The sequence below is a fragment of the Ranitomeya variabilis genome, chromosome 1 (assembly GCF_051348905.1).
Source record: "Ranitomeya variabilis isolate aRanVar5 chromosome 1, aRanVar5.hap1, whole genome shotgun sequence".
In the NCBI taxonomy this organism is placed as follows: Eukaryota; Metazoa; Chordata; class Amphibia; order Anura; family Dendrobatidae; genus Ranitomeya; species Ranitomeya variabilis.
In genome coordinates this window covers 582,165,511-582,178,098 of record NC_135232.1, presented here as the reverse complement: position 1 = coordinate 582,178,098, position 12,588 = coordinate 582,165,511, and the positions used below count along the sequence as shown (strand labels likewise).

The window sequence follows — 12,588 nt, the reverse complement described above, 5'->3', positions numbered from 1 at the left end:
CTGCGGTTAGCCCGGTTGCTTGTGCACCTTTTTCTACCACATTTTTCCTTCCACTCAACTGTCCATTAATATGCTTAGATACAGCACTCTGTGAACAGCCAGCCTCTTTAGCAATGACCTTTTGTGGCTTACCCTTCTTGTGGAGTGTGTCAATGACTGCCTTCTGGACATCTGTCAAGTCAGCAGTCTTCCCTGTTATGGCTGGACCTGGTGGTTAGGAGCACCGGGAATGACCTGATAGTCAAAACTGCAAAATAGAGCGAGCTCTGGGAAGTGGGAGCTCTGCTGACCGCAGCCCTAATCTATTATCACACACACTAGAATTAGCCGTGGATCGTACCTGACTTTGCCTAGACGACTCTACACAGCCTGAGAGGTAACTACACCTAAAGAGAAATATAGCCTCACCTTGCCTCAGAGAAATTCCCCAAAGGAAAAGAGCAGCCCCCCACATATATTGACTGTGAGTTAAGAGGAAGGCACAAACACAGGAATGAGACAGGTTTCAGCAAAGGAGGCCCGAATTACTAAATAGACAGAAGATAGATAAAGGGATCTTTGCGGTCAGCACAAAAAATTACAAAAAGCCACGCAGAGTGAGCAAGAAACCCCCCGCGCCGACTCACGGCACAGTAGGTGCCACTCTGCAACCCAGGGCTTCCAGCTAGCGAGACAATATCATGATAGCCAGCTGGACAAAACTTAGCAGGTACTCAGAAATATATTCAGCACACAAATGAACAACAAATGAGCTTAACAGGGACTTAGCTTCTGCTGAAGTAGACAGGTCATCAGGAGATCCAAGTGAGATCTGAACCAGTACAGATACATTGACAACTGGCATCAGGTAACGATCTGAGCAGAGTTAAATAGAGGAACCAGCCCAGTCTTAAACGATGCAGCTGAGGAAGCCACCTCCAGACCAGCAGCTCCATTTTCAGCCACCAGAGGGAACCCACAGACAGAACTCACAGAAATACCATTCCTGACCACAGGAGGGAGCTCGAGAACAGAGTTCACAACACTTCCCCATGATTGTGGAGCCTACTGAAACAGACTAAAGGACATTTTTTAACACTTAGGAAGCCTTTGCAAGTGTTTTTTGTTAATTATTTTAATTTACCAAGGTAATGACTTTTGGGTTTTCATTGGCTGTAAGCCATAATCATCAACATTAACAGAAATAAACACTTGAAATAGATCACTCTGTTTGTATTGACTCTATATAATATATGAGTTTCACTTTTTCTATTGAAGAACTGAAATAAATTAACTTTTTGATGTTATTCTAATTTTGTGAGAAGAACTTGTACATGATTATTGGTTCTTTCACCAAAGGACCTGGATTTAAAAATCTTGGTCAAGAGTTTTTTGGGGGCATTCCTGAGGAAACTAATAGCCAGAGCACAAGCCCAACTAACCTCCTCTGAGCTACACAACTCTTTTTGTATTGAAATAGTATTTGTCATAACCAGAGTTTACCAAACAGTAATATTAATGGTCATGTCCAGCCTTTATGGCCATAGCATACCCAACCTCTAGTGTCTATATCAAACAGGCTAATAAAAGATGCTACTAAGTAAGGACATATACTGGGTATTGAGAATGATAGTCAAGGATTATAAATATGGATACATAAATATGGGATCATTCATAATCACAAATATTCCCCCAAATCCAAATATCAGCACTATTGCCCCAAATAATGCCAGCTACATGACAATTAAAACTGCCTGCCACATGTCCACAACAGTACCATTCAGTAGCTGTATAAAGAAGCTACAACTGCATTCCCGAAACGGTGCCAGTTTCATGTTCCATAACAGTGCTACGTGCCGTAGATCAATGCATCCACAAGCTTGTGCACTTGCCTACGACCACTCGAGTCTCATGCTCTTGGAATAGGAAGAGAGTGCAGCTGCCTTAAAGAACAGTATTATGTCGCACAGCCACAAGCCCACGGAGAAGCCCTTTGTCTACTACTGTCTGATTGGGTAGTGGAGGAGACTTGACATAAGAAAATGGCCATTTATTAGCTAGATGGTCCAAAAGCTGAAGTCTTCAAGAGGACCCGTATTCGTGGCACCATATTGTGCTTTGATATAGACTGTGGGTTTCAGCACAAGGAAATATCTTTGTAAAATGATGTTTGAGGAAGAGGGACTACCTACCTCAACATGTCCACAACCTGAATCCAGAAATGTAGCAAAATCTCAAGACCACCGGGTTACAGGCTGCCATAGTGTCATGAACCATTGTGATGCCAGCTAACAAGATATGGGAATAAGGACCCAAGGCCATCAAGGCCTACGTACTCATGTTCAACCCTATGATCTCTACTTTGACACAATGTAATTCCTAGGGTTTTAGAGCTGGCTGTCCACTAGAACTGTGGCCACCACATCACCTACTGCAGAGACTACCATTGCTTCCATGTTCGGGGCTGCAAGAATTAGGTTGGGCCAGTCATTATAATGGTTAGACGCATCTTTTTGACATTACGTTTTGGATACCACCAGGTGTCAACTATTGTGAACGGGATCCGCTCTGAGGTTGTTTCGTGGGGATTTAGTGCAGTAAAGTCTAGATCCTTGTATAGGGATTAAACCATGGAATTCCTGCCATTCCTATATATCTTACATAACTTAGTATTTGAAAAGATTAAGTGTATACCAATATCAGTGGGATACGTCCTCCTCCATCCTTTTCCAGGAGGTTTCCGGGCTGATTGGTAGTTGTCTGAAAGAAATGCATAAGTACACAGTATATGCAAGACATAATTGTCCTTTTTAGTAGGAAATAGGCATAGTAGGGAAAGTGTCCACTGAGTTTTTGTAGTATAGTTCCATGAAAACCTTGCCAGTGCTTTCTCCGTTTAGCCCCATTTACCTCCATACCATCTGCTATTATTGGCCAGACAAGTCCAGTCACCAATTGGTTTGTGTGTCATTGCCTACTATGTAAGCACTCATCCTACCAGTGGTCTTCACCCATCTTGTAAGAAAGTGCTAGATATATTTGATATCATGGATCTTAAGACTTGTGACTTAGGTAAAGTTGTCTGCATTTTTATTTTACCTAATTCTCTCTAATATTAAAGAGGACTACCCTTCTTCCCTCAGTATTCATAGCATGCCCCCTTTTATTCCCAATAGGCACATTGGTACAAGAGGGAGCACAGAGTCTCCGCTGCAATGTAGGAAGTTTCCAATGCCATGAATGGCACATGGCAGGTTGGGGTCCTGAAACAAATTTAGCAAGAGCTTTAATGACTTTGGTCACTGCCCTTGTACCTGTTTTCATTGAAGGTGTGAATGTGCATTTTATCTGTAAATCTTAATTAGCAGAAAAAATAAAGGTGTAGATGTGGGAGTCTAAAATACATACCATAATTATAGTTGTCTAACTGGTAATATTCATCACAGTCAGTGTACCAGATTTTTTTTCTCCATCTTTGCCCGTCTTTTCTATAATCTGCTAAAATAAAATATATCTTATTCTTTACAAAAATCAGTGTAGAACAGCTGGTCCCTCGCCCCCAGTGTATAAAATCAGGTCCCTCGCCCCCCCAGTGTATAACAACAGGCCCCTCGCCCCCGGTGTATAACATCAGGCTCCATGCCCCAGATGCTTGACTTACGGCCCCTTGCCCTTGGTATATAACATCCAGCCCCTCGCCCTCTGGTGTATAACATCCATCCTGTCGCCCCTGGTGAATAATCTCTGGCCCCTAGCCCCCGGTGTATAACATTCAGGCCCTCACTCCCTAGTGTATAAGTGTATCACATCTGCCACTAGCCCCCTGTATATAACATCCGGCCCCTCGCCCTCAGATGTACATCTGGCCCATCGTCCCTGAGGTATGACCTCTGGCCTCTAGCCCCCGGTGTATAACATTCGACCCCTCACCCCCCCAATGTATAACATTCAGCCCCTTGCCCCCCAGTGTATAACATACAATGCATTTTTGACAAACTTGTTGGAGCAATTTGGAGAAGGCCCTTTTCTGTTCCCCATTACGTCCATACAGATATGGTTGGGAGAGTTTAGTGGAAGAACATGATCGGCTGCACAGGGCCCGGGCCACATCCCTATCCAATACCTTTGGGATGAAGTAGAAGGAGATTGTGAGCTAGGCCTCTCCCCAAAATCAGTGTCTGACCTCATAAATGCTCACTTGGATGAAAGGACAATAAGTCCAACAATACCGCGTAAAAAACCTTCCCATAAGAGTGGGAGCTGTTCTATCTCCAAGGGGTGACTCCATGATAATATCTATGGATGTAGAATGGGAGGTGAGAAAAGCCCCTGTAGATGAAATGTTGATGGGTGCACATACTTTTCTCTATATAGTGTAGTGTGATTCCTCATCTCATACCTCTATAGAAGTGCTGGTGCCCCTTCCAGTAGGTGGATCTCTCGTGTTTGGATGGTGACTCATGAGGCTTTGGTGATTTCTTGTCAGGGTCACTTCCATTGTCGTCTACAGGAGCGGTATGATTGTCAGCGGATCTTCTCTCTCTGTTTCCTGTGAAATTTGAGGGACTGAAAACTCCTGACTGTGTATATAATATATGACAGCTAATACTAAAGGAAATGTAGAAAGCGCCCCATACTCTAAATAACTCAGTGTTAAAAACTGAAAAGTTAGATAATGAACCCCGAGTACCTTTTTCACATGACGGGGCTGCATTTTTCTTATCTCCAATATTAGGGGGCTTCTGTCTTGGGTTATCACCTATTGTCAAGAAAAGAATTAATCACCCTGTGAACATATTTGTCAAATGATTGTTACTATATTATATTACTGCAGCGTCTTGAAACAGTTTTTTGCTCCTTGCTCCCAATTTTGTTTATGTGGGCTGTCATGCAGGCATTTATACTCACACCTGATAATATTCATCGCAGTCAGTGTACCAGAATTTTTTTCTCTGTCTTTGCTATAACCTACTAAATAAAATATATATTAAAAAAATCAGTGTATAACATCCAGCCCCTCGTCCCACGGTGTATAACATCTAGCTCCTCAACCCACGGTGTATAACATTCAGCCCCCTCGTCCCAGGTGTATAACATCTAGCGTCTCGCCCCATGGTGTATAACATCCTTGCCCCTCGCCCACGGTGTATAACATCCGGCCCCTCGTCCCACGGTGTATAACATCCGGGCCCCAAGTTTATAACATCCAGACCCTCGCCCCACGGTATGTAACATCCAGCTCCTCGCCCCATGGTGTATAACATCCGGCCCCTAGACCCCGGTGTATAACATTCGGGCCCTCACCCCCTGGTGTATAAGTGTATCACATCTCCCACTAGCCCCCTGTATATAACATCCGGCCCCTCGCCTATGGATGTTCAACATCTGGCCCATCCTCCCCGAGGTATGACCTCTGGCCTCTAGCCCCCGGTGTATAACATTCGACCCCTCACCCCCCCAATGTATAACATTCAGCCCCTTGCCCCCCAGTGTATAACATCTGGCCCCTCGTACCCCGGTGTATACATCTGCCCCCCCCCTGGTTTATGACCTCCGACCACTAGCCCCCGCTGCATAACCTCCGGCACCTTGCCCCCGGTGTATAACATCCAGCCATTCGCTCTCAGGTGTATAACATGTGGCCCCTTGCCTTCAGATACATAACACCTTGCCCTTCACCTTCTGGTGTATAACCTCTGACCCCTCACCATGCAGTCTGCTTTTACTACCATGTTACAGAACAGCAGGTGGTGGTGCAGAGCTCCAGACACCAGCATGGTCCTGTAACAGGAGCCACCCTGTAATATTACATTTCTTCCTTCTGAATCTTCCCATCACCTGTGAGTGATATTATTGAGAAGTTTAAGGAACTGCAGAAACTCAGCCTCAAAGTGGAGACCTTGTAATGTTACATAGTGGGAGCCAAGTGCTGAGGAGCAGAAGACTTAGAAAGGTCACCACCACTCCGCTGACTCCAAAATTGCAGCATCCAGACCTTCTCTGGTATTAACATCAGCACTGACACTGCGCCCCAGCCGGGAGATTCATGGCGGAGCAACTGCAAGCAGCTGTACATCACCGAGCACAATGCTGATTGTCGGATGGAGTGTTGTAAAGCTGCCATACTTCAGCATACAATGCATTTTTGACAACCTTGTGGGAGCAATTTGGAGCAAGCCCTTTTCTGTTCCCCATTACGTCCATACAGATATGGTTGGGAGAGTTTAGTGGAAGAACATGATCGGCTGCACAGGGCCCGGGCCTCATCGCTATCCAATACCTTTGGGATGAAGTAGAAGGAGATTGTGAGCCAGGCCTCTCCCCAAAATCAGTGTCTGACCTCATAAATGCTCACTTGGATGAAAGGACAATAAGTCCCACAAAACCTCGTAAAAAACCTTCCCATAAGAGTGGGAGCTGTTCTATCTCCAAGGGGTGACTCCATGATAATATCTATGGATGTAGAATGGGAGGTGAGAAAAGCCCCTGTAGATGAAATGTTGATGGGTGCACATACTTTTCTCTATATAGTGTAGTGTGATTCCTCATCTCATACCTCTATAGAAGTGCTGGTGCCCCTTCCAGTAGGTGGATCTCTCGTGTTTGGATGGTGACTCATGAGGCTTTGGTGATTTCTTGTCAGGGTCACTTCCATTGTCGTCTACAGGAGCGGTATGATTGTCAGCGGATCTTCTCTCTCTGTTTCCTGTGAAATTTGAGGGACTGAAAAGTCCTGACTGTGTATATAATATATGACAGCTAATACTAAAGGAAATGTAGAAAGCGCCCCATACTCTAAATAACTCAGTGTTAAAAACTGAAAAGTTAGATAATGAACCCCGAGTACCTTTTTCACATGACGGGGCTGTATTTTTCTTATCTCCAATATTAGGGGGCTCCTGTCTTGGGTTATCACCTCCTGTCAAGAAAAGAATTAATCACCCTGTGAACATATTTGTCAAATGATTATTACTATATTATATTACTGCAGCGTCTTGAAACAGTTTTTTGCTTCTTGCTCCCAATTTTGTTTATGTGGGCTGTCATGCGGGCATTTATACTCACACCTGATAATATTCATCGCAGTCAGTGTACCAGAATTTTTTCTCTGTCTTTGCTATTATCTACTAAATAAAATATATATTCAAAAAATCAGTGTATAACATCCAGCCCCTCGCCCCACGGTGTATAACATCTAGCTCCTCAACCCACGGTGTATAACATTCAGCCCCCCCCGCACCACATTATATAACATCCGACCCCTCGCCCCACGATGTATAACATCCGGCCCCCTCGTCCCAGGTGTATAACATCTAGCATCTCGCCCCATGGTGTATAACATCCTTGCCCCTCGCCCACAGTGTATAACATCCGTCCCCTCGTCCCACGGTGTATAACATCCGGACCCCAAGTTTATAACATCCAGACCCTCGCCCCACGGTATGTAACATCCAGCCCCTCGCCCCATGGTGTATAACATCTGGCCCCTCGCCCAACGGTGTATCACATTTGGCCCCTTGCCCCAGGTGTATAACATCTAGCCCCTCGTTCCACGGTGTATAACATCCGGCCCCTCACCCCACGGTGTATAACATCCGGCCCTTCGCCCAACGGTGTATAACATCTGGCCCCTCGCCCACGGTGTATGACTTCCGGGCCCCTCACCCCGCAGTGCATAACATCTGGGCCGCCAGTGTATAACATCCAGCCCCTCGGCCCACGGTGTATACCATCTGACCCCCCTCAGTTCAAATATATTGCCATGCAAGAAGCCACTGGCTTCCTTCCTGGCAACAGTTAACATCCGCCAGCCAATCAGAGGCCAGCAGCTGACATTGACACGCACGTCTCTGGTATATGACATCACTGCCATGTGCAGGCATGTCCACAGATCTACCTCTCTGGCCCAGATGTCACCTCTCTGCTCTCCAGAATCCGAGAGTGTCTATTAGCCATATCTTCCTTCTCCTCTCACTTTCTCAAGCTCAATGTGGACAAATCTGAACTACCGTAATTATCTTTCCTCCATCTCGCATATCATTCCTAACTGATCTATCTATCAAAATCAATGAAATCACACTTTCTCCTGTCCCCAAAATCCGCTGCCTCGGAGTAACCCTTGACTCGGCCCTGTCCTTCAAACTGCACATCCAAGCTCTCGCCACCTCCCGTCATCTCCAGCTCAAAAATATTTCCAGAATCTGTCCTTTCCTCAACCCTCACTCTAGCAAAATGCTTGTGCATGCCCTAATCATCTCCCGCCTTGACTACTGCACGGGACTGTTGTACCCATGGCTGACGGGTACAACAGTCCCAGCAGCTAAATCCGGAGGTCAGGGGATTTTAGGTGTCCTGGCCCAGCAGACACCCGAAGGCACAGCAGCAAACCAGAGCCCGGAGCCGCCATAAAGGAGTGACATCTGCAATTGGCTCAAGCTGCCTGCCATACGGGCAAGTACTTCAGAACAATAAGGAACAGAGGCCTGAGCATAGCTTTAGGCAGCAAGGACCTCAGAGGACAGCGCAGTAAGGAGGCCTCAAAACCCATCTGGCTTTGTGGATCCTAAGTGGCTTCCAGGCTCCCCGGACCTCCATTGTCATCTGTAACTAGTGCCCTGGCCTGCACTTCAAACTATGAGTAAACTGTGGAAACTGCACCCTGCTGTGTCCTCTGAATTATTGCTGTGCCACCTGCCCTGCACTACAACCACCACCATCACATTTAACACTTTCACTGCCCTGGGGCCTAGCTCTACCCATGGAGAGCTGTACGAACTCTGCTCCGTCACCAACTGCCCCAGTGGACCTGAACCGCAGCGTCTGTCATCCATAGCCGAACACCACGGGTGGCGTCACAAACAATCTCCCCATAAACGTTTGTGATGGAGGTGCCCCACTCTGGCTGGATGCGTTTGTTAGTGGGACTCCTGAACGGTAGCCTGGCGGAGGTTACCGAACCATTGACTCACAGCGGAATCAGGCTTATAACATTGTAAAGCAGACTATTCTGGATTACCATGCTTTACCCCAGACTCATATAGGGCCAAGTTCCGAGACCTCCCATGCACTACGGGGGGATCGTTTAGGATGTATGCACATAAGATGTCCCAGGCATGTCGGAGATGGCTGGAAGCAGAATACGCCTTTACTGTGGAGGATGTTATACAGGCGGTCCTTATAGAACAATTTCTTGCCAAGCGCCCCGCAAAGGTACGGGAATGTGTCCAGGAGCGCACGCCATGCACCGTGGATAGATCTGCAGCCTTGGCTGATGAAGCCTTTACTATCCGACCGCAATGGAGGAAGCTTCTGGGCAATGAACCACGGATATCTCCCGCACCCTGTCCCCCTCCGATAATATCTGCCCTTCCACCTAGTCGCAAGCCGATGACAATCACGCCTCACAAACCTGGGCCCCAACAGTTCTGACCACGACCTGGGGGTATCACAGAGAGGAGATGTTATGGGTGTGGGCAACCTGGACATTTGCAGTCTGGCTGTCCCTCAAGGATTTGGAGGGAGCCCCACGCAGCCCCACCTCGTCCAGTACATCTTGTGCACTCCATCCTGCCTGAGGAAGAGCTACCACCACCCCCACCAGAGTGGACCATTGTCCACGGCACCATAGATTCCCCTCCTGGAGTGTACGGACTCCGGCCTTTGTCCATCAGAAATACAGAGCAACGGCATTGCCACCTGCAAGATGTCTTAATTGATGGATACAAAGTGTCGGGATTTAGAGACACGGGGGCATTCCTGACTATCGCTGACCCCAGTGTGGTTCGACCCGAGGCAATTCACCAGGGCCCGGGAATTCCCATTGTCCTGGCAGGGGGGGGGGGGCGCAAATACATACAGCGAGCTTTGGTTCATTTGGATTATGGTTTTGGAGAAAAACTGTGTTGGATTGGAGTTATGGGAGGACTTCCTGCAGATATCCTCCTTAGAAATTACACTGGGGAGTTACAAAGTCATTTTGTGGGAGCAGAAGGTCCGTGGGCCACTCTCTCTTCTGAAAGAACAATTGGAGAGAGATATCGCAGATACCGGAACGCCCATCATTCCCTATGTTCTAGAGTTCGGAGACTGTCTCGCCCAGCTAGCTACCTTGGCTAATGAACATCAGCGAATGGCCCAGTCCAGTCAAAAAGCCTGGTATGACCATAAAGCCAGGACCCGGAATTTATGGACAAGTGCTCATGATTATTGCAACCCCTGCCACTGTACAAGGAACTATAAATTATTGAGCAATGTGGACTAAAGTGAGCAGGCCAGAGGTCTGTGTAGACCTCATAATGTGTTCACTTATTATGAGGGGGAGAGGTTGTGATGGTGTGATATGCTATGTGGGTATCATTTTCGTGTATGTTTCTATTTTAATTAATTTCATGGTGTTCTCTTGTAGAAGGAGTTATTTGCTAATTGATGAATGGCTGTTGCAGCAATCTGATATCAGCCCCCACAGCACTGTTTTGCTAATATGCTAATGACATGACCTAGCTTGTTGAAACAATGAGCCCCTGAGACCTTCCCCCTCCTGACCTGTGATTGAGGAGGGAGACTTAAAATATCAAGGAGGTGAGACACAGGGCAGTCCTGTGTGGAATGATGATGTGTTCACAGCATCTCAGAGAGAAAGAAGAGTATATGGACTATGTGATCCTCTGTCCGCTGGATTGTTGAACTTTTATCCTGTTAGTGAACTGCATTTGTGTTCTGGACTATTTTATCCTTTGTGTGGTGGATCGTATATGGACCTTTCGTATTTTTGCCTAAATAAAGGTCTTGGGATTGTTCACTCTTCGCTGTCTCTGTTGATTGTGTGATATCGGAGATGGACCACGTGAAAACTTTATTCCTTTTAATCATAATTTTTCATTGGACACCCAGGGCCTCAGATCGGGTGACTGCTGCCATGACACATCCCTTTAAAAAGCGGCCTGGTACCAAGTGTCCCCACGGCCCTGGCGGGTGCCCCATTTTAGCTTCACAAACAGGATTTCAGAGCCCAGCATTGCCGGGTACTGTGCGCCAGAGATTTTGTTAAATTGCAAAGGCGCCGCCATTGTTGTGTCACACGGCGTGCAGGAACAGAGGGAAGTGTCATCGTGGGCAGATCCTGGAAGAAGGGAACAAAGAACAGCACAGGCCACACTCTGTGGTAAGCGGAAGCAAGAGGACCCAACGGAAAAAAAAAATCTGGAGGAGCTCCATCAATCCTGTCTGTGGAGCAGCCGCTTGCAACGGTTACACGTGCAGGGACTGGCTGAGGTTCACTAGGAGGGGAAAGCAAGTGTCCAGTCCGGGTGGAGACCCAGAGGCGGCCGCAGCCACAGCCCCCATGATGTAGCCAGACCCAGTGGTGGCCGCAGCCCCCATAAACCGGCTGGATCCAGAGACAGCTGCAGCTACAGCCTCAATAATGCCGCTATGAATGCCGTACATACCGGTAGCGGCCTGGTTACTGCAGAACTCAGGGGAGTCACACACCCTGAGTGATTTCAAGGAAAGACTATGTAGTTTGTTAAAGTGTACCCCCTGTCTGAGAGTCAAAAAGTCAGCATCCTTACTTGCGAGTTAGCCGGTGTGGCCCAGAGGGAAGTAAAGTCATGGCCGGACACTGATAAAAGAACTGTCAAACATATCTTGGCCAGGCTGAAGGACACATTTGACACCCGCACTGCAGCAGAGATAAAAATGAGATTCTTTGGGTGCAAACAAAGGATACAGGACAGTATACGGGACTATGCTCTTAACCTTCAGGAAGCACTACGGGCTGTAAAGCAGGTTGACCCTGACAGCGTGCAAGATGAAGATAAGTTGCTGATGGAGCAATTTATAGAAGGACTCCTGTCTAACAATCAAAGGACACAGTTGCGCATAATGGCCCTACAAAATCCTGAACTGGACTTTGCACACTTTAAGGATAGGGCCATCCGGGTGCTGCGTGAATCAAATCCTAGTGGCACTGTGAACTCTAGGAGCCCAGCAATTACATATCAGCAGGAGGCAGCAACCTTTCCCCGAAACCCCGTGGGGGCCGACACGCTAACCCAAGATAATGATTATTCTGCAGATCTACATTTCCAGGTCCAGGAGCTGACCAAAAGTGTGGCTGCATTAACTAAAACCATACAGTCCATGCAAAAGGCCCCAAAAAAGAAGATTCAGTTAGCCTCCAGTCCAGATGACGTCCTGTGGCGACGGCAGAGGAGGATTCCACTGACCAGAGAGAGAGACAACGACCGCTATGACCAGGACGGACAACCCATCTGTCACCGCTGCAACAAGGTGGGACACATCGCAAGATTCTGAAATTTAAACTAGCGACCCCTGGTGCAGAGGGCCAACCCCCAGGAGTAAGATGTCCAGGCCCCCACATTTGGCGAGACAAGTACGTGGGAGGACGGCCGGTCCTGCCTGTCTTGATTGATGGCATCCCGATGAACGCTTTACTGGACACCGACTCCCAGGTGATGACTACGTCATATATTCTTTACAAACGGTACTGGGCTGACTCTGATATTACCTGCGGCCAAGATAATGATCTGACAATAGTCGCCAGCAATGGTCAGCCTTTGCCACAAGTAGGGTATAAAGAGGTGACAA

The 12,588-nt window shown here is 47.3% G+C and overlaps 1 protein-coding gene across 10 annotated transcripts in view; it reads right to left on the bottom strand.

Moving 5' to 3' along the window:
- LOC143805996 (uncharacterized) overlaps positions 1-12,588 on the bottom strand; it is a 73,658-nt gene that overhangs the window by 5,856 nt on the left and 55,214 nt on the right. For 5 of the 10 annotated variants that reach the window (XM_077286601.1, XM_077286348.1, XM_077285914.1 and 2 more), the window contains 7 exons: positions 6,827-6,898; positions 6,536-6,685; positions 4,888-4,950; positions 4,670-4,741; positions 4,379-4,528; positions 3,388-3,477; positions 2,674-2,739 (listed from right to left, as the gene is read on the bottom strand). In XM_077286601.1, the coding sequence (XP_077142716.1) occupies positions 2,674-2,739; positions 3,388-3,477; positions 4,379-4,528; positions 4,670-4,741; positions 4,888-4,950; positions 6,536-6,685; positions 6,827-6,898 (663 nt within the window). The remainder of the gene's footprint in view (positions 1-2,673; positions 2,740-3,387; positions 3,478-4,378; positions 4,529-4,669; positions 4,742-4,887; positions 4,951-6,535; positions 6,686-6,826; positions 6,899-12,588) is intronic. The other 5 variants (XM_077286074.1, XM_077285999.1, XM_077286160.1 and 2 more) reach the window with 5 other exon arrangements.